Raw genomic sequence first — 26,355 nt, 5'->3', positions numbered from 1 at the left:
TTAAAAATACGTTTTATTTCTGTACATATGGTTTATGGTTGCGCTGGGTCTTTACTGCGGCCTGCAGGCCTTCTCCAGCCCTGGGGAGCGGAGCGTGCTTCTCAGCATGGTGGCCTCTCTTCTCCCGGGCACAGGCTCCGCTGCGTGGGCGTCCGTAGTTGCCGCACGCGGGCCCCGTTGTTGTGACGCGTGCGCTTCGTTGCTCCACAGCAAGTGGACTCTTCCTGGACCAAGGATGGAAGCCACGTCGTCTGCACTGGCTCGTGGATTCACACCCAGGGATGCCCGGCTACACGGAACTGTGAGCCCTGGAGCCGCATCATGGAAGGTTCTGGTCCAAGAACGGTCCACACAGAAGAGCTGAGCAGAGTGAATCCTGCACAGCCCTGGATGCTGACACATCTACCCTGGGTTCAGATAAAAGAGAAAACAACGTAGTGAGTCAAAAATCTTGGCTTGATTCCTGTAGGTTAACTGTAGCTAGAGTTAAGTACCAGGAGACCTGGCAGTCAGGAGCAGAGAGCTGTTTGTTGACAGTGTAAGGATGAACCTGAAGGGTGTGGAAAAGCCAGTTGGGAAGTTATTCTGCAAAGCTTCCAGCATGCCCATGCATTCCTCAACTTTGAGTAAGAATGTTGCTTCCTATGGCTTCCCTGGTGGCTGGGTGCCTGGGTGGGGAAGATCCCCTGGAGAAGGAAATGGCAACCCACGCCAGTGTTCTTGCTTGAGAAATCTCATGGGCAGAGGAGCCTGGTGGGCTACAGTGCATGGAGTCACGAAAGAATGAGACACAACTTAGTGATTAAACAAAAATAATTCTTAACATAGCTATGAAAAAAAGAAAACTGTAGCTGCAGACATATTTCCACAGTGAACTGATAATACATTTCCGATATACACAATACATCAGAAAACACTGGGCAGGGCTTAGCCCAAGAGGTGGATTTTTAACTTTAAAGAATAAAAACATAAATATTAATAGCTACTATATGTTGTTTACAAGGAGGCTTCCCCAATTGCAAAGTAGGTAAAGAATCCTTCTGCAATGCAGGAGATACAGGAGGTGTGGGGTTGATCCCTGGGTTGGGAAGATCCTCTGGAGGAGGAAATGGCAGCCCACTCCAGTATTCTTGCCTGGAGAATCCCATGGACAGAGGAGCCTGGTGGGCTGCAGTCCATGGGGTCATAAAGAATCGGATACAACTGAGCATGATGAGCTGTTTACCAGAGAAAGGAGCATCTGTTAGGTACTTTGCCTATGTATCTGTATTTGTATTAACTTTAAAAAAACCTTATGAAATTAAAAAAATTAAACATTTATTATTAACCTGTGAAAAAAACTGAGACTCAGAGAGGTTAAGTAACTTTTCCCAAGTCACTCAACTATCAGCTATGTGAAAACTGAGCCAGTTTTCAAATCTGAATATATCTGATTCAGGAGCCCTTATTCCACACTGCTTATCTTGTCCAGAGCAGGGAGGTGTCATCACAGAAGCCTACAAAGTTCCGCTTTCTTTGTTCCACATAAGGGTCATTTTATCCTCCTCCTGTTCTTCAGTCCTCACTTTAGATCTTGGAGGTTTAGCCTGAGACCCCACACCCAAAGCCTGCAGTCAACCTTGCTTGCCTTGCTGGCACTGTCTGTCTTACAAACTGCCCCAGCCATCTCAGGTGGGCCCCATTCAGTGTTTAACAGAAAAGTGCTTAAAATCATCCTTATCAGTTGCCTACATCCCATACACACACTCTTAAATAACCTATGGCCACGGCATACACAGTTTCGGAGGTGAAGCAAGTGGGAAGGGACCTTTGCCAATTTGTAGAGACCCACTCCTTCATTTCATAAAGGAAGAACATGAGCTTGCTGGTGGGAAAGTGATTCCTCGAGTTCATACAAGCAAATGAGTGCCAGAGCTGGGCCTTGAACCCAGGCCTCCTGACTCCTCCTGCAGAGCGCTTTCCACTCCACTAGGCCACGCGTGTATTCGTGGTATTTAAATTTGTGTTCACATGGAGAGAAAGAGACTACTCCTCTCCACAGACATAAACTGCGTGGAGCAGAAGGGCGGAGCCCCGCCAAGAGAGATAGGAGGTGTTATCTGTTGCTTCACCCCGCTTTTCTCAACCAAGCTAGATCATTATCTTTGCGTAGCACGCCCCCGCCCCGCTGGAGATGATGAAACATTGGCGACTGACCTCCAGTGACTGACAAGCTTCCGGTGGGGCTGGGGGGTGGTGAGGGAGATGTTTCCATCAGGACACCGCTGAAACACAGACTGGGATCAGACCTTTCTCATAGTCCTGGGGGTAAGTATTGTTTGGGCAGTAGGATTTAAAATTAGTTTAAGGGGTGTGTGTCTGTTTGTAAATATAAATGTACTCAAATTTCATAGTGGATTCTTTGTTTACATGCTGGGATGCCAGGGTGTGGAATTCAATTGCCATCCTCTTGGAGTGAGCTTAAGATTTGGCACTGTGCACTTCACAGACATCAGTGTCCCTCTCTTTTTGACCGCACCCAGAGGCGTGTGGGATCTTAGTTCCCCAGCCAGGGATTGAACCTGTGCATTGGGAGCGTGGAGTCTTAACCACTGGATCGCCAGGGAGGTCCCTGGACATTAATTACCCTCTTACCTTCATGGCTCCAGCTGGAAGGTGACTTTGGAGGCAGACAGAACCAGATCCAAAGAACTTTGCAGAATGTTTATAAGCCTCAATTTCCTCATCTACAAAATGGGTATAAAACCAGCCATGATACAGTACTGCTATGAGGATCACAGACAATGGACATTTAGTGCCCAGCCCAGTGCTCCAGCTATAGTAGCTATAAATTAATTACTCTTTTCAAGTCATCTATGAACCAGATCACAGAGAATATCCCGCTACGTGAGTTTTTCCCTTAAGACTCATTCCGAGCTGCAAAGAACTGGGATGTTTTGAGGGAAACAAACCAGTCTGGCAGCTTAATAATGTTATGAATGAGAATGAGAAAATGTATGCTGTCAAAGAAAAAAGCCATGCAAACACCCAGACCAGGAAAACCCATGCAAACATTCAGCCAGCAACAACGACAGCAAAATATAATAGTTGACCCTTACATAGAGCTTCCTATGTCCTAGGAACTGCTTTAAGAGCATCATGTAGATTAATCCATTCAATCTTCACAACAACTCTGAAAATATAGGTGCTATTCATAGTTTCTCTTTATGGTTGAGAAAACTGAGGCACAAAGGTGTTGAGTGATTTGACTGAAGTTGGTGACAGAAAGCTCTTCTAGAGAACTTCAGCACAGAAGAGTGTTTTTCGGGCAGGCCTCTCTCCATCGTTTCTGCAGCCCGGGAGCTCTGGAGTGTAGGGTAGGCACTCGAGGAAGACGTGGTAATTGGGATCCTGCTCTTGTCCTTGCATGGGCCTTGTGTGGGCTTCGACACCCTACCCAGTACAACGCCTTGAGTAGGGTCAGCTGCATAATTGGCAGAGCCCAGCGCAAATAAACATCTGGGGTCTCTCTTTCAAAAATTATTAAGAATTTAAAGATGGCAATGGCAGAGCACTAGGCCCATCATGGGGCCCTTCTGAGCATGAGGTCCTACTGAACAGAATAGGAGGTATGCCCGTGCCCCTGAGACCCAGCGGTGAGGCAGGAACAGTGCTGGAAGCTTCCATGGTCTCACTTATTCCTCTTGACAAATCCTGTGAGAGAGGCCTTTGGCTTTATGATCAACGGAGGAGGGCAGTTAGGCTCAGGGACATTAAGTGCCCCACTCTCCACCAAGCTTAAACAGTATTTATTACATGGAAACAGATTGAATTGCAGTGTGTACAGAGTGTTATTAATTCAAAGTGCTTTTCAACATACATTGCCTGTAAAATTTAGAGTCTAAATATTGTGTCAGGAATCGCAGAGCTAAGTATGGACTAGACCTTTGTTCCAGCCACTAAAGTGCTCACAAACTGAGCATAACCTGTAGAAGGTGTTTTGTTTCTCTAAAATCTAGTTAGTCAATTCTATAAAATTTTGTTGGCTGGCCCCTCCAATTTACCTGAAACTTTGCAGAACTAGCAAAATGACTTCTGAATATTGCTTAAGTTGCTTGCAATTGTCTTGTTGATTTGGTCTTGGCACTAAATTGCAATCATCTCAAGTAATTGTTTATAAAAAGGCTTTCCATCAAATTACTAATCAGAAATTTGGATGACTTGTTTTCTTCCTAAAAATTGGAAGTGCCTGCACCTATAAAGCTGTGTGAGTGGAGATGTGGCTTAGCTGGTTGAAACTCATAGTTGCTATTTCTTGTGAATTTGAGTCTTATCCTCTATGTCACTTTAGACTAATGGAATTCTAAAACAAGAAAATGTCAGAACAAAATCTGTTTAACTCATCCCCTTCAGTTTTTAGACAGGGAAACCGAGGCTCAGACAGAGGAAGCAAGGTGTCCAAGGTAGCTGAATCTAGAAAGTTGAGCCAAAACGTTGACCCAGGTTTTCATTTCACATTCCAGATGTGTCCCAGCTGCCTAGGGTGAGGTCCCTACCATGGTGACCAGAGCTGAAGCAAATCTAGGGACGATTTCTCCGATACGCAGGACAGAGGTAACTGACTGTTGTCGTCTTCTCCGTGGTGTTTGTCAGGTCCTGCTTCCTCCCTTTTCACAGCTGGGTGCTTTGACCTCTGTTCCCTGGTGCCTGGACAGAGGGACACTCATAGGACCGAGGAGCTCCCAGGACCATACAGCTTTGTTCGTTGGATTGCTTATACCCTCCATCTGAAAATCATGAGTGAGGGCCCCGTGGAAATGGGTGCATTTATATAGCAAGCCAGCTTATAGGGATTGAACCCTCTTTCTGGTCTAAGGATCACCCGCTGTTGTACACCTCTATACGCCAAGCACTCAGCTAAGTTTCTTGAATACCATGTGTAGTGTGGTGGAGGCTGTGGCCTCAAACAGCCTGGGTTTGAATTCTTTCCCCTCCACAGGGAATTAAAGCCTGATTCTGTCCTATGCAAAATGGGAACAGCCATAGTAGCTACTTCATAAGGTTCCTATTTTGAGGGTTAAACAAGATAATTTATTCAAAATGTTTTACATGATGCTGGCACATGGGAAGCACACAACTTGAATTAAAATGAAACAAATGACATCTTCACTTTCCCCATAAAATTCTGGGACCAGAAGACAGAAAACAAGTCATAGCTAGGAAGGCCAGAGATAGGATCCCCAGCCCAGTTCACCTGACCACTGAGTCCTTGTTTCTCACCGTTTTCCTGCCCTTGTACGGTTGCCAGACAGCATTCCCAGCTTTCCCCCGTTTCCTCTTATTGCCATATGGTCGATCTACAGTGAACTTTGTTGCAGACAAGCAATTCCATTAAAGCTGTCCGCTACAGCCGGAGCTGGCAGATCGCTTTAGCTGGAGTTCTGTGCTCTCCACTCTCCATGCATCCATCCATCTCAGTGGCTCTTCTATGAAGATTCTGTTGCATGAGGATCTCTTATTCTTCTAAAACATTACACACTACACACATCTGACAATCCATCATGCTTCATCGTGGCGTTTCTTGTGCTTTTTGATTTTTTTTTTTACACCGTAATGTCTTGATTTTCCAAGTACAACATGAGTTCTTGGAAGTTCAGATAGCATTCTCCCCTTTTTCATGGCCAAGGGTATTTCATCCAGGACCACGCACAGACCACTCAGTAAATATTTGATTCATTGAAATTCAGACATTTAACTTACTATCTCAATGTTCTATTAACATGGTGAGATAGAATTTAGATGTAAATAAAACATTTATGTAGATAAATTTGGTCTCGTGCTAATTTAAGCTACTCAGAATTTCTGGATTTGTTTTCATAGTCTTAAAATACTTTTTTTTTCCTGATTGGAAAAAATCACCCACAACATTTCAGTACTTAACTTTTAACATTTAGGTATATTTTCTTCCATTTCCCTATTGTGAAGAAAGCACATTTAAATAGACTCCCCAATTTAATTTCCATAAATGTATATTTGTGAGAAAATTTATATTTAATATGCAAAATTATTGTCAATGAATTATTTGGATTTGATGAACAAAATCACGTGAATTGAGGGGTAGATGTTATTGCTAAACTAATAGACATAATTTTTTTAATGGCCTAGAGTTTTCTTTCTTTAAAAATATTTATTCTTTTTATATTCACTTTTTTACAGAGTTGTAATCATATTGTATATTGTATACTACATATATACAATAAAGTACAAGCTAAATATAACTGTCTGTAATTTTTCACTGAAGACTCTTTCCCTAGATTAATTTTTCCTAAACATAATTTTACAGGTCTACACTACTTTTTTTTTTTCCATTTATTTTTATTAGTTGGAGGCTAATCACTCTACAACATTGCAGTGGTTTTTGTCATACATTGAAATGAATCAGCCATGGATTTACATGTATTCCCCATCCCGGTCCCCCCTCCCACCTCCCTCTCCACCCCTGTCTGGAACCCACCTTGTTACAATTCCTTTTCAAATTATATTCCAACCTTTCTGGATTGTTATTTTTTCCTAATAAATTTTTGAATAATTTTGAAGTTTAAAAAATTCTCACTCTTATTTTGATTGGAGTTATATTGGACCAATAAATCAATTTTGAAACAATTTTTTAGTCTTCTAACTTCCCAATCTGAAACATCAGATGTCTGTTAGTTTAAGTCTTTTAGGTTTCTCGGTAAATTTCTAGAATTTTCTACAAAATAACTTTCTTATGATTAAAGTTATTCTTAGCTCTATCTGTTGTGATGGTTGATAAAGGCTCCTTGTCCCCCCTGCCCCCAATTCTATTTTCTATTACTAAAAAAATAGAAAGAATGGCTGTTAATTTTAGAATATTTGTCAAGCCCTTAGGACTTCCTGAACAGTCTCATTAATTTCACTAGTTTTTCAATTGATTCTTTGGGGATTCCTAGGTATAAAATCACATCTTTTGCAAATAAGGATAAACCTGACTTTTCCTTGCTCCATTTCTTTCATGCATAAGTTATTAGCTGAGGCTCCAGCACCAGCCTGCCTGGGCACAAAGCCTCATTAACTCTTCTCATTATCTGGGCCAACTTATTTAACTTCTCTGTGTCTGAGCTCTGTCCTCCATAAAATGGAAGTAATAATAATAGTACCTCTCTCCTAGGTAGTTGTGAGAATCAGATGAGTAGACATATGTAAAAGTGTCAGCCACAGACAGCCTGCTCAATAAATATTCAATATTATTTTTATAGATTGGAGGAGCTTCCAGGAAGTAGAATTTCCAGGATTAATTTTTAAAAATGGTTATAGCAGACATCTTCATTCTCAAATAACAGCTAAAACATTTTACCATTTGGTAAGATGTTGATTGCTGGTATAGAAGGGATATTCTTTATTAGAGTAAGAAGCAAGCCTCACATTTGAATTTTAAGAACTTAAAGAAGTGAGGGATAGGGAGTTGGGGATGGGCAAGTACACAGTGCTATATTTTCAATGGATGAAAAGCACAGAGTGTTATGTGGCAGCCTGAATGGGAGGCAGTTTGAGGGACAATAGATGCATGTATATGTATGACTGAGTACCTTTGCTGTCCACCTGAAACTCTCATAACATTGTTAATTGGCCATACTCCAATACAAGTTAAAGCGTTTAATTAAAAATACTATTAAAAAATAGTATTAATGAATGAGTATTCAATTTTATCAAATGTTTTTTGGCATTTTACTGAGATCATAGTTTAAAATTTTTTATTTATCCATGTATTTATAGTATATAAAAGGCAGTTCCTTAAATGATCGAGGCTTAGACTTTTGAGTCAAATGAGCTTGAATTAAAAAGACTCTTCCAGTGGGGGCGCAAGGGCAAATTGCTTACTTCTTGGACAACCGCGGTGTCCTCACCTAGAAAATGGTGATAATGTCTGTTCTTATAGAGCAAGAAGATAAAAGCCACAGGGAAAACACTCAACCTTAGTTTTCATTATTGTAATAATTACTCTCCTGGATATCCCTGGAGTAACTTAAAATTTTTTTAGTTTTTATTGGAGTATAGTTTGTTTACAATGTTGTGTTAGTTTCAGGTGTACGGCAAAGAGAATCAGTTACACATGTTCACATGTGTGCATGCTAAGTCGCTTCAGTCCTGTCCGACTCTTTGTGACCCTATAGTCTATAGTAGCCCACCAGGCCCCTCTGTCCGTGGGATTCTGCAGGCAAGAACACTGGAGTGGGTTTCCATGCCCTTCTCCAGGGAATCGTCCTGACCCAGGGATCAAACCCACACCTGCGGTTTCTGCACTGGCAGATGGTTTCTTTACCACTGTGCCCCATATACACACTACTATATATAAAGTAGATAACTAATAAGAACCTACTGTATAGCACAGGGAACACTTCTCAATACTCTGTAATGACCTATATAGAAAAAGAATATATAAAAGAGTGGATATATGTGTATGTGGGGGGCTTCCCCAGTGGCTCAGCATTAGAGAAACTGCCTGCAATGCAGGAACTGCAGGAGATGTGGGTTCAATCCCTGGGTCAGGAAGATCCTCTGGAGAAGGGCATGGCAACCCACTCCAGTATTCTTGCCTAGAGAATCCCATGGACGGAGGAACCTGGTGGGTTGAGTTGGACATGATCGGGTGATGAGCACACAGCACAAAGTGTGTATATGTCTATCTCAGTCTTTCAGTTGTCTCTCCCTCCCTCTCCCTCTCATAACCATAAGTTTGTTTTCTGTATCTGTGACTGTTTATGTTTTGTAAATAAGTTCATTTGTACCATTTTTTTTATTCCACATATAAGCAGTATCTCTGTCTGACTTCCTTCGCTCAGTGTGATAATTTGTAGGTCCATCCATGTTGCTGCAGACGGCATTGTTTCTTTCTCCTTTACGGCCGAGTAACATTGCGTTGTATATACGCACCACACTTTCTTTCTGCATTCCTCTGTGGACGGTTGGCGGATGCTTGGGCTGCTTCCATGCTTGGCTATTGTGAATAGTGTTGTAGTGAACATTCGGCTGTATGTATCTTTTCAAATTATGGTCCTGTCTGGATGTGTGCCAAGGAGTGGGATTGCTGGGTCATGTGCTAGCTCTACTTTTAGTGTTTTAAGAAACTTCCATACTGTTCTCCATGGTGGTTGTACCAATTTACATGCCCACTAACAGTGTAGGAGGGTTTCCTTTTCTTCACCCTTTCCCATCATGTACTGCTTGTAGATTTTTTTGATGATGGCCATTCTGACCTGTGTGAGGTGATAGCTCATTATAGTTTTGATCTGCATTTCTCTTAATGATGTTGAGCATCTTTTCATAAGCTTTTTGGCCATCTGGATGTCTTCTCTGGAGAAATATCTATTTAGATCTTGTGCTCACTTTTTGTATTAAGTTGGTTTTTTTTTTTTTTTTTTTTGGTATTGAGTTACATGAGTTGTTTGTGTATTTTTGGAGATATATCTGTTGTGAGTCACTTCATTTGCAAACTTTTTCTCTCATTCCAAGGGTTGGTTTCTCATTTTATGATTTCCTTTGCTGTGCAAAAGCTAAGTTTGACTAGGTCGCACTTGTTTATTTTTGCTTTTATTTTCATATGCCTATGTTTTTCTCTAAAAGTTTTATGGTATCAGAACTTACAATTAGGTTTTTAATTCATTTTGAGTTTATTTTTGTGTATGGTGTTAGGAAGTGTTCTAATTTCATTCTTCTACATGTAGCTGTCCAGTTTTCCTAGCACCACTTATTGAAGAGGCTGTCTTTTCTTCATCGTATACTCTTGTCTCCTCCGTCATAGATTAGTTGACCTTATGTGTGTGAGTTTATCTCTGGACTTCCTATCCTGTTCCATTGATCTTTATGTCTGTTTTTGTGACAGTACCATACTGACCTGATTACTGTGAAAGTCGCTCAGTCGTGTCCGACTCTTTGTGACCCCATGGACTATACAGTCCATGGAATTCTCTAGGCCAGAATATTGGAGCGGGTAGACTTTCTCTTCTCTAGGGGATCTTCCCAACCTAGGGATCAAACCCAGGTCTCCCGCATTGCAGGCAGATTCTTTACCAGCTGAGCCACCAGGGAAGCTTAAGATTACTGAAGTGGGCAGCCTATCCCTTCTCCAGCGGATCTTCCCGACCCAGGAATCGAACCGGGGTCTCCTGCATTGCAGGCAGATTCTTTACCGACTGAGCTATCAGGGGAGCCCCCTGATTACTGTAGATTTGTAGTAGAGTCTGAAGTTAGGGAGCCTGATTTCCCTGTAGTAACTTATTTTTTATAATTTAATTAATTTATTTTAATTGGAGGCTAACTACTTTACAATATTGTAGTGGTTTTTTTCATACATTGACATGACTCAGCCATGGGTGAACATGTGTCCCCCATCCTGAAACCCCCTCCTACCTCCCTCCCCATCCCATCCCTCTGGGTCACCCCAGTGCATTGGTTTTGAGTGCCCTGTTTCATGCATCAAACTTGGACTGGTGATATATTTCTCATGTGGCAATATACATGTTTCAATGCTATTCTCTCAAATCATCCCACCCTCGCCTTCTCCCACAGAGTCCTAAAGTCTGTTCTTTATATCTATATCTATTTTGCTGTCTCACATATAAGGTCATCATTACCATCTTTCTAAATTCCATATGTACTGTATTGGTGTTTTTCTTTCTGGCTTACTTCACTCTGTGTAATAAGCTCCAGTTTCATCCACCTCATTAGAACTGATTCAAATGCATTCTTTTTGATGGCTGAGTAATATTCCACTGTACATGTACCACAGCTTCTTATCCATTCATCTGCCAGTGGACATCTAGGTTGCTTCCATGTCATAGCTATTGTAAACAGTGCTGCAATGAACATTGGGGTACACGTGTCTCTTTCAATTCTGGTTTCCTCGGTGTGTATGCCCAGCGGTGGGATTGCTGGGTCATATGGCAGATCTATTTCCAGTTTTTTAAGGAATCTCCACGCTGTTCTCGACAGTGGCTGTACTAGTTTGCATTCCCATCAACAGTGTAAGAGGGTTCCCTTTTCTCCACACCCTCTCCAGCATTTATTGTTTGTAGACTTTTTGATAACAGCCATTTTGACCGGCATGAGATGGTACCTCTTTGTAGTTTTGATTTGCGTTTCTCGGATAATGAGTGATATTGAGCATCTTTTCATGTGTTTGTTAGCCATCTGTATGTCTTCTTTGGAGAAATGTCTGTTTAGTTCTTTGGCCCATTTTTTTACTGGGTCATTTATTTTTCTGGAATTGAACTGCATGAGCTGCTTGTATATTTTGAGATTAATTCTTTGTCTGTTGCTTTGTTTGCTATTATTTTCTCCTATTCTGAAGGCTGTCTTTTCACCTTGCATATAGTTTCCTTCATTGTTCAAAAGCAGGCATAGAAGGAACATACCTCAACATAATAAAAGCCATATATGACAAACCCACAGCAAACATCATCTTCAATGGTGAAAAATGGAAAGCTTTCCCCTAAAGTCAGGAATAAGACAAGGGTGCCCACTCTCACCACTACTATTCAACATAGTTTTGGAAGTTTTAGTCACAGCAATCAGAAAAGAAAAAGAAATAAAAGAATACAGATTGAAAAAGAAGAAGTAAAACTCTCACTGTTTGCAGATAACATGATCCTCTACTTAGAAAACCCCAAAGAGACCACTAGAAAATTATTAGAGTTAATCAATGAATATAGTAAAGTAACAGGATATAAAATTAATAATACACAGAAACCCCTTGCATTCCTATACACTAATGATGAGAAAACAGAAAGAGAAATTAAGGAATTAATTCCATTCACCATTGCAATGAAAAGAATAAAATACTTAGGTATAAATCTACCTAAAGAAACAAAAGACCTATAAACTATACCTAAAGAAACTATAAACTATAAACCATAGTTAGGTATAAACTACACCTAGAGAAACAAAAGACCTATAAACTATAGGACACTGAAAAGTTTTTTATAAAAAACTATAAAACAGTGATGAAAGAAATCAAAGAGTACACAAATAGATGGAGAAATATACCATATTCATAGATTGAAAGAATCAATATATAGTGAAAATGAGTATACTATGCAAAGCAATCTATAGATTCAATGCAACCCCTATCAAGCTACCAATGGTATTTTTCAAAGAATTAGAACAAATAATTTCACAATTTGTATGGAAATACAAAAAACCTTGAATAGTCAAAGCAATCTTGAGAAAAAAGAACAGAACTTGAGGAAACAACCTGCCTGATTTCAGACTATACTTCAAAGCTACAGTCATCAAGACAGTATGGTACTGGCACAAAGCCAGAAACATAGATCAGTGGAACAAAATAGAAAGCCCAGAGATAAATTCACACACCTATGGACAGCTTATCTTGACAAAGGAGGCAAGAATATACAAAGGAGAGAAGACAATCTCTTTACCAAGTGGTGCTGGGAAAACTGGTCAACCACTTGTAAAAGAATGAAACTAGAACACTTTCTAACACCATACACAAAAATAAACTCAAAATGGATTAAAGATTAAAATGTAAGACCAGAAACTATAAAACTCCTAGAGGAAAATATATGCAAAACACTCTCTGACATAAATCACAGCAGGATCCTCTATGACCCACCTCCCAGAGTAATGGAAATAAAAGCAAAAATAAACAAATAGGACCTAATTAAACTTAAAAGCTTTTGCACAATGAAGGAAACTGTAAGCAAGGTGGAGTAACTTTTGATATAGTCAGGTATTTACCTCTGTATTCATAAATGAGATGAGCCTGGAGAGCTTTCCATTTTTTTCTGTGCCGTATGTTCCTTAAAATTTCAAAAATTCATTTGTAACACTATCTGGATGTAGATTTTGAGTAGATAGTTTTTATACTGCTTTTAATTTCAAATAATAATAGCTGTCATTTATTGGATTCTTATTACTACATGACAAAAGCTAGAATAACTTATATGCCTCATCTTATTTCATCTGCAGAAGTGGGTATTGTTTATGTTCATCTAATCAAACCCTGAGAATTAGTGATTATTGATCTTATCTTACAAGTAAGAAAACAGAGGCTTTGAGAAGTTAAATAATTAGACCCAACTCACACAGAGGACGAGCTGGGATGTGAAGCCAGACTGTCTGACTCCAAGTTCTCTGCCTTTAGCTGCTTGAGAGCTACAAAACTTGGATCCCAAATTTCTTTCTTGTTATTTTGCTTTGTTGCTTTTAGTCTGTTTAAGTTTTCTGTGCCTTATGGAGTCCATTTCACTAATCTACATTTTTCTAGGAAATCAATAATTATATTGATATTTCACACATAAAAAATATCAGGAATTTCACAATTTTTGGCCTCCTCTGTTTATGTGGTTATAGTTATTATTAGTTTGGCTTATTTATGTTTTATCCTTTTCTTGATTATTCAAAACTGCATATTCAGTTAGAGGACAAAAGTCTAGCAGAGTGAAGGAGACTGAATGATATAAAATAGAAATATGTATTTTTTTCTTTCAAAATATTCCATTTCCATCCAACTACACTTTCCTTTCCCCTACTGTCCTTCCATCTTTAAAGAATAGAATGTTAAGGGCCAGAAATAGCGTTTGGATTACTACAAGTGCTGGGCCTAGAAAGGATTTCTACCTGTCCCAGGTCACACAGTAGCAAGTGACTGAGCCAGGAGGAGGAGTCTGCTCTCATCTCCCTGTATTGTTCTCTCAGAGCTCAAATTCTTCATTTTAAAGACAATAAATTAATGAAAATTTCCAAAAAATCTTTGTATAAACACTTTATAAAAAAATTTTTAAAGCTACTTATTTTTTGCTCTACGGTAGGTCTTTATTGCTTCTCCATTTTAAACATTAAAGCTACTTAATTTTAAAAGATTGATCAAGTCATCTTAGCAATATTGATTATGATTACTTTAATCCATATGATGTTTACATAAATCGTCTTCTGTTGTGTTCTTTCTGAATATATCTATCCAAAGAAAGCATGGCATCAAAGAGGAAAAGGTGTGTTTTTATTATTTCATCTCTTTTGTCATGCTGTACGTTTTAGAAGGGCCATGAGAGAGCTCCTTTAGCAGGAGAGGGGGAAATAAGGCAATGGAATCCAGCCTTAACTCAGGGTTTCCACCAGGTTCGAAGAAAACAGAAGAAATGCTCTCAGCCCTCTGCTGACCCGTGGTTTGCAGGCAGTTGGCAGGACACTGCATTAAGAGGGGCTGGGTGTTCAAACCTGAAAGAGGACAGGACAGTCACATTTTGATGATGGAACAAAGCGTACTGAACTCTCACACGGCCCAGGCATTTTTTTCACAACTTAATTACTTCAAATTGCTCATTTCCCGGTTGTTTGGGGTGCGTACACAGATGAGCAGATGTTTCTGCCGACTGTCTGATCAGCAATCTGCAATTAGCCCCCAAGGAACAACCTGCTCATTGCGGTTAGGGGCCATTAGCCACTTAAATAATGACATCTGTCATCATTTTCATACCTCATCCTGCCAAGATTTTATCTTCAAACTGCACTCAAAACCGAATGTCTAAGCTTCCAAAAATAGACAGACCGAATATTTATAGCGCCACTCTCCTCACTATCTTGGTGCAGGGTTTTAGGGTTGAATGATACTTAATAATTATTGAGTGCTTTCCACATGCCTGCCACTGTATATAGGTCTTTGTAAACATAACTCCCCAAACCCTCACAAGAACTCTGTGAGGGATATACTATCATTAACCCCATTTAACAGGTACAGAAACTGAGACACTGAGAAGTTCAGTAATTCACACCTGGAAGGGAACAGAACTTGGACCCACGTTGGCTTTTATCTTATACATTGACGACACAGGTACCGTGTGTCATTTAGCTAGTAAGATGCTCATAACACAATAAAATGAAAGGAAGAAGTGCAGGCAATATTGTTCTGAATAAAAAGACCAAATAAGATAATGCTTTTAACATAATGTAACATTTATCTAACACAGTGATTCTCAACTGGGGGCCAAAGTGACTGCCTTAGGGAGACATTTGGAAATGTGTGGGGTCGTTTTGGCCTGTTGCATCTGTTACTGGTGGTCTCCCAGGCGGTGCACAAGCAGTTTTAGACAAGGAGCCCGTTTGGCTCTGAATGTCCAGAGTAGTAAGGAATACTGGTAAAGTAGAATACTAGTCATGTTCAATGATGCCATAAAACTGAAGGTGGCAAACTCAAATGCCTTCAGGGATCAGTCAGGACTGAAAAGTACATGACCTTCCTCAGGGCATCCATATACAAATCTTTAAAGTACCTTATCAAATAAAATCATCTAGGTGTCAAATTGGGCCTGTGAGCACCCAGATTGGGGCTTTTTAATGGAGATTTTCCTGATCTGGAAACAAGTTTATGATGTATTAAGCAAAGAGGAAAAGTAACTACTCAGTGCTGCTGCTGCTGCTAAGTCACTTCAGTCATGTCCGACTCTGTGCAACCCCATAGACGGCAGCCCACCAGGCTCCCCCGTCCCTGGGATTCTCCAGGCAAGAACACTGGAGTGGGTTGCCATTTCCTTCTCCAATGCATGAAAGTGAAAAGTGAAAGTGAAGTCGCTCAGTCGTGTCTGACTGTTCATGACCCCGTGGGCTATAGCCTACAAGGCTCCTACGTCCATGGGATTTTCCAGGCAAGAGTACTGGAGTGGGGTGCCATTGCCTTCTCCACACTACTCAGTATGATGCCTTGTTTCAAAAAGATAGTGTATACAAATATTTCCATACACATACAAAGTGCATATATTTGTGAAAATATAAAGACAATTTTACGAATGAAATTCGGATTCATTTTATGAAATGCTTTGCTTATTTGCACTCCTAATTTTTTATATTACAAATACCTATTAGTTGTTTGATTTTTAATAAACAGAGAGGAGCCTTAAAAAACGAAAACTTAGAGCATGGTTTCCGAATACGGCCCTGGTGGTATCCTTACCATCCCCTTCAATGGAAGAAGCAGAATAACTTCTGTGATTAAGAACAAATAAGGCATTTAATATGAGGTCAGCATTCCTAAAGCATAGGAGCGCCCTTTACAAAGAAACACTGTTGATTTCCTGGCATACTGGCTTTGCTTCTAGCCCTTTTCCATGATTTTCCTGCCTTTTTTGTGATTCAATAAAGCTCTCCTGGTAACATCCAATCATCTTATTTGCATCTGCCCCAGAGATCAGGATTAGTACCGAAATTTCCTTGAGAAGGAGAAGGAAATGGCAACCCACTCCAGTATTCTTGCCTGGAGAATTCCATGGACAGAGGAGCTTGGTGGGCTACAGTCCATGGGGTCACAGAGAGACACGACTGAGTGACTAACATACTTCCTTGAGAAATTTGCTTGAGAAATCGGTATCTGTTGAAATTTAAGTAGAGCTTATCCAAAATAAGACTAGGTCAGGCATTTAAAATATATCTATTTCCTTTCTTCAATCAAGTCAACTAATTTTTCAATGTCATTGTTTTTATGAATAATCCCATACTCACTTCATCACTTTGGTGTTTTATTTCCAGCCTCCTGGCTCTGCAAATTTTATCCTGCACATGTCACTTTTGACTGAACTTTCTGTCTAGAGTTAGCTGATCACTGGGGAGCACTGGGTTGTCTATCCACGTGTCCTGGGACTTAGGGGAGGGGCTGTTGTTGCTGTGCAGTTGCTCAGTCGTGTCCAACAGTTTGCGACCCATGAACAGCAGCTGCCAGGCCTCCCTGTCCATCACTATCTCCCTGAGTTTGCTCAGACGCATGTCCATCAAGTCAGTGATGCCATCCAGCCATCTCCTCCTCTGTCAATCCCTTCTCCTCCTGCCTTCAATCTTTCCCAGAATCAGGGTCTTTTCCAGTGAGTTAGTTCTTCACATCAGGTGGCCAAAGTATTGGAGCTTCAGCTTTAGCATCAGTACTTCCAATGAATATTCAGAACTGATTTCCTTTAGGATTGACTGATTGGATCTCCTTGCAGTTCAAGGGACTCTCAAGAGTATTCTCCAGCAACACAGTTCAAAAACATCAATTTTTTGGTGCTCAGCTTTCTCTATGGTCTGACTCTCACATTCATACATGACTACTGGAAAAAACAGCTTTGACTGTACAGACCTTTGTCAGCAAAGTGATGTCTCTGCCTTTTAATACACTGTCTAGGTTTGTCAAACTATCCTTCCAAGAAACAAGCATCTTTGAATTTTGTGGCTGCAGTCACCACCTGAATTGATTTTGGAGCTCAAGAAAATTGAAATCTGACACTGTTTCCATATTTTCCCCATCTATTTGCCATGAAGTGATAGGATTGGATGCCATCATCTTTGTTTTTTAAATGTTGAGTTTTAAGCCAGCTTTTTCATACTCCTCTTTCACCTTCATCAACAGACTCTTTAGTTCCTCTTCACTTTCTGCCATTATCTGCATATCTGAGGTTGCTGATATTTCTCCCGGCAATCTTGATTCCAGTTTGTGATTCATCTAGCCCAGCATTTCACATGATGTTAAATAAGTTGAATAAGCAGAGTGACAATATACAGCCTTGTTGTACTCGTTTCCCAATTTTGAACTAGTCCATTAATCCATGTCTAGTTCTACCTGTTGCTTCTTGTCCTTAGGTTTCTCAGGAGGCAGGTAATGTGGTCTGGTATTTCCATCTCATTAAGAATATTCCATAGTTCATTGTGATCCGCGCAGTCAAAGGCTTTAGAATAACCAATGAATCAGATTTTTTTTTTTTTTAATTCCCTTGCTTTTTCTGTGATCCAGCACATGCTGGCAATTTGATCTCTGGTTCCTCTACCTTTCCTAAATCCAACTTGTACTTTTGGAAGTTCTCAGTTCACATATTGCTGAAGTCTAGCTTGAAGGATTTTGAGCATAATCTTGCTGGGATGTGCACTCATCAATTGTACAATTGTACAGTTCAATTTGAAAATGAGTGAAATTTGAACATTCTTTGGCATTGCCTTTCTTTGGGATTGGAATGAAAACTGACCTTTCTAGTCCTGTGGCCACTGCTAGTTTTCCAAATTTGCTGGCATAATAAGTGCAGCACTTTCACAGCATCATCTTTTAGGATTTGAAATAGCTCAGCTGGAATTCCATAATCTCCACTTTTGTTCATAGTAATGCTTCCTAAGGCCCACTTGATTTCACACTCTAGGATATCTGGCTCTAGGTAAGTGACAACACAATCATGGTTATCTGGGTCATTAAACTGTGGAAACTTCTTCAAGAGATGGAAATACCAGACCACCTAACCTGCCTCCTGAGAAATCTGTTTGCAGGTCAAGAAGCAACAGTTAGAGCTGGACATGAAACAACAGACTGGTTCCAAATTGCGAAAGGAGTACATCAAGGCTGTATATTGTCACCCTGCTTATTTAACTTATATGCAGAGTACATCATGAGAAATGCTGGACTGGATGAAGCACAAGCTGAAATCAATTGCTGGGAGAAATATCAATAACCTCAGATATGCAGATGACACCACCCTTATGGCAGAAAGTGAAGAAGAACTAAAGAGCCTCTTGATGAAAGTGAAAGAGGAGAGTGAAAAAGTTGGCTTAAAATTCAACATTCAGAAAACTAAGATCATGGCATCTGGTTCCATCACTTCATGACAAATTGATGGGGAAAGAATGGTAACAGTGAGAGACTTTATTTTGGGGGGCTCCAAAATCACTGCAGATGGTAACTGCAGCCATGAAATTAAGACGCTTGCTCCTTGGAAGAAAGCTATGACCAACCTAGACAGCATGCTAAAAAGCAGAGACATTACTTTGTCAACAAAGGTCCATCTAATCCAAGCTATGGTTTTTCCAGTAGCTATGTATGGATGTGAGAGATAGACTATAAAGAAAGTTGAGCACCGAAGAATTGATGCTTTTGAACTGTGGTGTTGGAGAAGACTCTTGAGAGTCCCTTGGACTGCAAGGAGACCAAACCAGTCCATCCTAAAGGAAATCAGTCCTGAATATTCATTGGAAGGACTCATGCTGAAGCTCCAATACTTTGGCCACCTGATGCAAAGAACTGACTCATTGGAAAAGACCCTGATGCTGGGAAAGATTGAAGGTGGGAGAAGGAGGGGACAGCAGTGGATAAGATGGTTGGATGGCATCACTGACTCAATGGACATGACTTTGAGTAAACTCCGGGAGTTGGTGATGGACAGGGAGGCCTGGCGTGCTGCAGTCCATGGGGTTGCAAAGAATCGGACACAACTGAGCGACTGAAGTGAACTGAAGAGCTTTTTAGTACAGTTCTTCTGTGTATTCTTGCCACCTTTTAAAAATCTCTTCTGCTTCTGTTAGGTCCTTGCTGTTTTTGTCCTTTATTGTGCCTATCTTTGCATGAAGTGTTCCCTTTGTATCTCTAATTTTCTTGAAGAGCTCTCTAGTCTTGTCCATTCTTTGTTTTTCTCTATTTTTTTACATTGTTCACTTAAGAAGGCTTTCTTATCTCTCCTTGCTATGCTCTGGAAATCTTCACTCAGTTGGGTAAATCTTTCCCTTTCTCCCTCGCCTCTCTTCTTTTCTCAGCTACTTGTAAGTTCTCCTCAGACAATCACTTTGCTTTCTTGCATTTCTTTTTCTTCAGGATGATTTTGGTCATCACCTCCTGTACAATATTACGAACCGCTGTCCATAGTTCTTCAGGCACTCTGTCTACCAGATCTAATCCCTTGAATCTATTTGTCATCTCCACTGTATAATCATAAGGGATTTGATTTAGGTTATCCCTAAATGGCTTAGTGGTTTTCCCTACTTTCTTCAGTTTGAGCCTGAATTTTGCAATAAGGAGCTGATGATCTGCGCCACAGTCAACTCCTGGTCTTGTTTTTGCTGACTGTCTAGAGCTTTTCCATCTTTGGCTGCAAAGAACATAATATGATTTTGACACTGACCATCTGGTGATGTCCATGTGTAAAGGGGGAGGTAGGTAGTTTCCTGGGGTCCCCTCTAGCTTGGCTTGCCATCTGGATCAGTTTCCACCTCCTGCTCCCAGTGACCCCTTCATGCCATGACAAAAGTGAGTGAATGCAACACTCCTGCAGAAGGAACCACAGGAGACTCCTTTTCCAGAGGTGACTTTCTGGTGCTCCTCGGCACCAGGGTGGTGGGTGTTCGTATGAAAGTGGGGGGGGGGGATCTCCCCCACTTAGAATGTTCTCACTTTTCATCTTCCCGACGCATCTCACATACTGAATCTATGCATAATGAAGGACTCATGTCTGGATGCTGAATCCATCTTTATAAATCAAATTAAATAGCATTCTTTAAGAGTGATGATGTTAGGTATACTTTGCTCATTTAACTTGAAAAGTAAAGAGTGGATAGAGTTAGGTTCCTTTGGGAAAAGTGTCTAGAATTTATTATGTATCAGAACTTATTATGTCAGAAAGCGGTGACTTAAGCTAAGTATGATGCCTAAATTGGGCGTGTGTTGCTCCCGTTTTTCTCCTTTCTTTCTTTCTGGCGGTGCTGGGTCTCCGCTGCTGCGTGTAGGCTTTCTCTGGCTGCAGCGAGCAGGGGCTCCTCTCTGGTTACGGTGTGCGGGCTCCTCACTGCAGGGGCTTCTCTTGCTGGAGCAGGGCTCTAGGTGCGCCGGCTTCCCTGGTCGCGGTGTGGGCTCAGTCGTGGAGACACACGGGCCCTGGCGCTCTGGGGCTCAGTAGTTGAGGCATGCGGGCTTAGTCGCCCTGCGGCACGTGGGATCTTCTGCATCTCCTGCACTGGTAGGCGACTTCTTTAACCACTGGACCACCAGGGAAATCTGCTCCCAACTTTCGACCTCACACAAAAAAAGTTGTTCCCGAAGACTGGCTTGTTGGTTGGTGAAGGATGTAGAAAAGAAAGTAGTTTTTTCTCTCTGGCAGCTTCCGGCTGGCCAACAACCCAGCCCTGGAGAGGCGGTGGTGGCAAACCTCTCAGGCTCCCTCCTCGGTTATTGCCTCCTCTCTCTCCAAACTTAGTCCAAGTTGGATCTGGGATAGGCCCACCCAGTGTAGAACTACAGGTAGAAGTGAAAAAGGCAGGACTTTCCACACTACTCTTAACACTTGGAAACCCTGATTGAGAAAATAAGCTTTATCGGCAATAAAAGGCTTTTCAGCATTTATTGTCTGCAGCAGGACAATGGGCCATCATGTGGCCCATCTTGTGCTAAGTAAAGATCATTTCAAAAGCTTTGAAACCATCTTGGCTTTGTTTTATAATACACTCCATACTCAGCACTGTGGTCTTTATTTTTGACACTAAAAAAATTTTTTTTTAATTGAAGTATAGTTGATTTACAAAATTGTGTTAGTTTCTGGAGCATAGCAAAATGATTAAGAATATATATGTGTGTATATATATATACTTTTTCATCATGGTTTATTACAGGTTATCAAATATAGTTCCCTGTACTATACAGTAGGACCTTGGCTGTTTTTTTTTTTTAATCTGTTTTATATATAGTAGTTTTTATCTGCTAATCCCAAACTCCTAATTTATTTCCTTTTAGCAGTGTGGGTGCATGTGTGTGTGTGTGTGTGTGTGTGTGAGACACTGGTGTGCGTCACAGAATCTCTCCCAGGGTATTCGCTCCTGTGGGACTGCTCTGTGCTTCCAGCAGCAGGCAAGGCTCTGGAGAAGAGACAGAATGTTGGGGAGTGTGGGCCTGGATGTAGAGCTCAAACCAGGTTTGACTGGAGGGCCTCAGACATGTCCCTCAGCCCTCTGGGCCTCACGTGGCTCCTTATAAGAGGAGGGCAGTGACATCTAGGTCCTAGGATTGTGTGGATCAGCTCGGAGGGCCCGGCTGCGGGGGGCTCAGCCCTGGGGCTGGCAGGTGCTAATCCTGTTACTGCCTGTTTTGTAGATTCAGAAACTGGAATCTGGGGAGAGGAAAGGAGACGACCCCCCACCAGCAGAGACTGCCCAAGAGCTCTGACGCACTGCCTCGCCTCTGCCGGTCTCCAGGGCCGTCCTGCCGGGGGTGCTGCCTGGAGACAAGGTGCCAGAGAGAGCCTGTGCCCCACTCGCCACCCGCGGCGGCCCTCCAGGAGCTTGTCATGCTAGCTCAGTGAGTGGTCTGGGGAGAGCCGGCTCAGGTTCCCGTGAAGGGAACATCACTTCCTGCGCACAGCACCCTCCCCGGGTCCTGAAGCCTTCCCTTTCAACAGGGAAGGGACTCAAGCCACAGCAGCAGTACCTGCAGGCTGCCCCTGGCTTGGGGCAGGGATGGGTTTGCAGCTGTCTCAGCACCTCCAGAAGCTCTCACCTGATTTCCTCGTTTCCCAACAGGGTCATGGAGGTCTGGCATGGAATCGTGATTGCAGTAGTGTCGCTGATCCTGCAGGCCTGTCTCCTCGCAGTCATCAACTACCTGCTCAGCAGGCACATGGGTAACTGGCTCAGCGTTCTCTTCCCTCCTGGTCCCCCTCAGGGACCATTCCCAAGCCCACAGCAAGATGAGCCCCTAAATATCACTTGAAATCCTACTTGAGGGATCGCTAGCCAGGTGTCCCCTCACTCCACCAACCTCTAAGTGGGTTATCTCACTCTGACCCGGCCCATCTTTGCTTGGGAATGACGGCTGAGAGTCCTTTTGCTACCCAGACCTCCTGCCTAGAGACAAGCTTCTGCGATGCTCTTGAGGCTGGTCTTACTTAACCCGAGCGTAGTAAATTTCCTTCATCACTGCCAAGAGATGTGTAGAAATGGCCTTGAATTACAACAGAAAGGAGTATGGTTAGACTAAGATATTAGCTTAAATTTCTGAGCTGATTTGCAGTGAAAGACAGGATGCTGTGTCCAAGGAAGACATTATAATTAGGGGAAGTAAAATAATACCGCTTGGGCTGTGCTAAGACAAGGGATTGAGCAGGATGATGTAAGTCTAAGCTTCTCTCGTCATTCATTCATTTATCCAGTACAACAGGAATCAAAATAAAAATCCGTGCCATTATGACCTTGCATTCCGTGGGTAATACAGACAACAAACAAGCAAATAAAATGTGTGTCAGGTCAGGGTAAGTGTACAGAGAAATGAAGCAAGGCAGGGAGATATGAACGGGATAGGGGTCAGCATCCCTGAGACACTGACATTTGAGTCTAACCCTGAGGGAAGTGAGGAAGTGAGCCACACCTACGAAGTCCATAAACTAGGGGATTTGCTCGTCCTGGCTGGAAGCAGAGGGGCCCAGCCGGATGGAGCTGAGGTGCGGCAGGAAGGGGGAAGGGCGTGAGGCCTCGGCTTGGACTGGAGCTTTTACTCCACGTGAGGCCGGGGCGCTGCAGGGTTCTGAGCAGCGGAGGGCTGAGCTTTGAAGAGATCTGTCTGAGGATGTTCCCTCAGGAGAGCTGTGCTCACAGATGCAGGTTGTGCCTGGCCAGGAGAACATCCACTTTTGACTCTTGCCCTGTCCCCGGCAGCCAAGGAAAATGAGCGCATATTGAAAGAGGCCAGGTCCCAAGCCCCCAGCGTTAGTCCAGCTCACTGCTGCCCGCCTGCTGCCAAGGAGAGGAAGGAGACTCGGGTGGAGAGGAACGTCCTGGTGCCCGAGCCTCGCTACCAGAGTGAGTACTACTGCGAGGGGAACGTGCCATAGTGCTGCTGCTGTTGTGTCTGGAGTACCCGGGGAGCCTCCTCGCAGCAGCCCGTCTTCCTGCCCCAACCACGAGCCAGAGGATTCCTCACACCCTCCCCAGTGCAGGCCAAGCCAGGCCGCTGCTTTCAGAAGGCCACCCGTCCTATCCGGCGGGGCAGACGGCAGTGGGTTTGTGTAGGCCTTAGCTCTTTCCTGGCTGCCTGGCAGGCTTGGGTGCTGTCTCTGCTCCTGTCTCTGTGACACGATGGTATCTTTTCTTCGCCCGCCGTTAGCTGGAGCCCAGATTTCAACCACCTCTGTCTGCTCCCAGCCATGGGATCTGGGCATTTTAATAAACCTGAGCCTTGGTGACGGTTCACATCTGTATCCCCCTCCAGCAAGGGGACCGACAGGAACACCACAGTCTTGCTGTTTTCTCGCTCTCCCCACTTGAGAGACCTGCCGGGCCACTCTTCACACAGTGCAAGCTGCTGCTTCCGCAGCAAGACATTCACTCACCAGAGATTGCCCTTTTCACTGCTTATCTTTTGGTTGATTTAAGTTTGCCCCATCCTTCTGAATTTTATCTTTTCCGTTAAAGAAATCTGGTTGTCAGGCTTCCTCAGCACCAAGATAAGGCTTCAATGCATGAGGGACCCAAAACATGCCACTTGCATGAACTCAGGGTTTCAGAAGAAGTGGAGAGGCACTGGCCTCACCATGACCCTTGATCCCAAAGCTTCCCTGAAGCCTGGCTGCAATCAGAGACTCGGTGGTTGGCAGGGACATCAGAGATCCTCATCCAACCCTCTCTGTCACAGGGGACAAGACCAGGGCACAAAGAGAAATGTAATCTGCCTGGAGTTAGTGACAGGCTTAGATTAGAAGCTGTGCCTGTGATTTCTGGGGCCAGATCTGTTTGCCTTGGGCCATAGCGGCTCAGCACACCCCACTTACTCCCCTTCCAGCAGACAGTCTTTCTCAAGCACAGGGCAGCCTTGCGGGCTTGGTACTTACTTTTCGATGGAGCTGGAAATACAGCAGGGCCTGGACTCTTGGATATGTTCCTGGCTGTTTCCAGAGGTTTCCACTCTCTGCTCCATTCCTTTCTTCTCTCTGGGGGACACTGGTCTCTCTTCCCCACTCCACTTGAGATGCTGGCTCTGCTTCTGTCTTTGTCTCATGCTTCCTTCCATTGCCTCTATACTCTCTAACCACCCTCTGGCTCCCTTTAGAAGAAGAACAATTTCTGTTTTTCCCTAGATGACAGTGACACGTCCTCAGATAGCTCTGACAGCTCAGAGAGCTCACCTCCCACCACCTGCCAGGTAAGGGACACCCCTAGTGACCCCAGCAGTCTGGGGTCACCTGGGCTGCAGAGACGGGAGCAAGGAAGGAGGGCCACCAAGTCATTACAGCAGCCTTCCGTGAGGGTGGTCGGGTTTTCACTCACAGGCCTGCACCAACAGCACAGAGCGTCCAGACCAAGCGGGTCTGAGCGGGCTCTAAAAATGAAGGTGCTCACAGGAAATCCCCTTCTCCCCACGTCCCAGTTACTGGCCAAAGTCCACTCTGAGTCCCGACCTCACTTGGAGTCTCCACATTTTTCTTCCTTAAGCCATTCGTTCCCACAGGTGCAAGGAGCAATCTCTCTCATTGCCTTGGCCCTGCTCTCAGACACCAGGTTCTTTCCCATCTGGCCTAGGGCAAGCCTCTTTGAGTTGAATACCTTCTCCAAACGTGGTAGGAATTTTGACCCAAATTTCTTTGCTTTTCCCCCCCTAAGGTCACCAAGGATGTGAACTACACACAGGTAGTCTTTGCAGCCCCTGGAGATCGAAGAAATGACTCTGTCCTGGACTATGAGAACATAAAGGAAGCCACAGATTATGTCAATGTCAAGCCAAAGAGCCACAAGCCCAATTTCTGGACTTTTGTGAACCCTGCTGTCTCTGAACCAGTGGAATACTCTCAAGTGGTCATGTGAATCCTGGGCTTTTTAATGGGGTGCATTTCCTTATGAATTCTTGCACTTACTTTATAGGGAAATTACTGTTTTTTGGTTTTTTTTTTAAAGATGAGGCATAGGAGGAAAAAACAAGCCTGTATCTCAGCAAGAAAGATTCAGATCAGGAAGAACTTCCAGGTTTCAGGAAGACATCAGAGCATATCAGTAGAGAAAGTGATTAAATCTTTCTCCATAAAAAATTTTTTAAAGATTTTAATCAGCTGTAGTAGAGTTCTGTTTGACAGTCTAATGATTAAATGCCTCTCTGATCTCTTCAATTATTGGGAATAAACAACTTCCTTAAAAATTTTAAATAAATAGCAACCACCAGTTCCTCTTTTCCTCTGGCCTAACCTTGCATGCCGTTCCTTTTTGAGTGTTTTATCTTGCTGAGTAAGCCTGCTCTGCCCTCAGAACTTAAAATAGTGCACTTGGAAAGCTCACCACTATTTCACCTTTGAATCTGCTAGTTCTTAGGAATTAAAGATGACAGAGCCATGTTTATGTTATAAAAAAAAAATTTTCCAAATTCAATCCAATAAAATTCAATATCTATTCTTGGTTTGTAGTTGCTATTGTTTTTACTTTTACTACCAATTTTGGTAGCAAAAGAACACTTTCTTAACCTAATTAAGAATAGCTTATCTGAAACCAGCTGATGACATGATGTTTAACTGTAAGGCCCTAGACTCAATCTCACTAAATCTTAAACAAAGTAGGAATGTCCAAAAGCCTACCATTTCCTTTACTCTCCAACAGAGCTCTAGA

At 42.6% G+C, this 26,355-nt stretch overlaps 1 protein-coding gene across 3 annotated transcripts; it reads left to right on the top strand.

Annotated features, from left to right (window-relative positions):
* The first annotated feature begins 232 nt into the window (after positions 1 to 232).
* RHEX (regulator of hemoglobinization and erythroid cell expansion) lies at positions 233 to 26,155 on the top strand. 3 transcript variants are annotated; one of them, XM_070474581.1, is made up of 7 exons: positions 233 to 437; positions 4,503 to 4,593; positions 21,869 to 22,072; positions 22,294 to 22,394; positions 23,425 to 23,568; positions 24,843 to 24,907; positions 25,366 to 26,155. In XM_070474581.1, exons 3-7 carry the CDS (start codon positions 22,062 to 22,064, stop codon positions 25,564 to 25,566), a joined length of 522 nt encoding a protein of 173 aa, XP_070330682.1. In that variant the 5' UTR covers positions 233 to 437; positions 4,503 to 4,593; positions 21,869 to 22,061; the 3' UTR covers positions 25,567 to 26,155. The 3 variants fall into 3 exon arrangements, with proteins under 3 accessions (XP_070330682.1, XP_020744827.1, XP_020744826.1); XM_020889168.2 differs by lacking the exon at positions 233 to 437 and adding an exon at positions 2,146 to 2,307 and having other exon boundaries at positions 21,869 to 22,003; XM_020889167.2 differs by lacking the exon at positions 233 to 437 and adding an exon at positions 2,146 to 2,307.
* The last annotated feature ends 200 nt before the right edge of the window (positions 26,156 to 26,355 follow it).

The sequence above is a fragment of the Odocoileus virginianus genome, chromosome 11 (assembly GCF_023699985.2).
Source record: "Odocoileus virginianus isolate 20LAN1187 ecotype Illinois chromosome 11, Ovbor_1.2, whole genome shotgun sequence".
Lineage (NCBI taxonomy): Eukaryota > Metazoa > Chordata > Mammalia > Artiodactyla > Cervidae > Odocoileus > Odocoileus virginianus.
Note: the sequence above shows the minus strand (reverse complement) of the source record. Positions and strands in the feature narration are given on the sequence as shown.

Excerpts from the sequence above, each read along its gene's own strand:
- RHEX (XM_070474581.1), top strand. Across the intron at positions 22,395-23,424 it reads CCTGCTCAGCAGGCACATGG|CCAAGGAAAATGAGCGCATA; the intron begins GTAACTGGCTCA and ends TGTCCCCGGCAG. Across the intron at positions 24,908-25,365 it reads CACCTCCCACCACCTGCCAG|GTCACCAAGGATGTGAACTA; the intron begins GTAAGGGACACC and ends TCCCCCCCTAAG.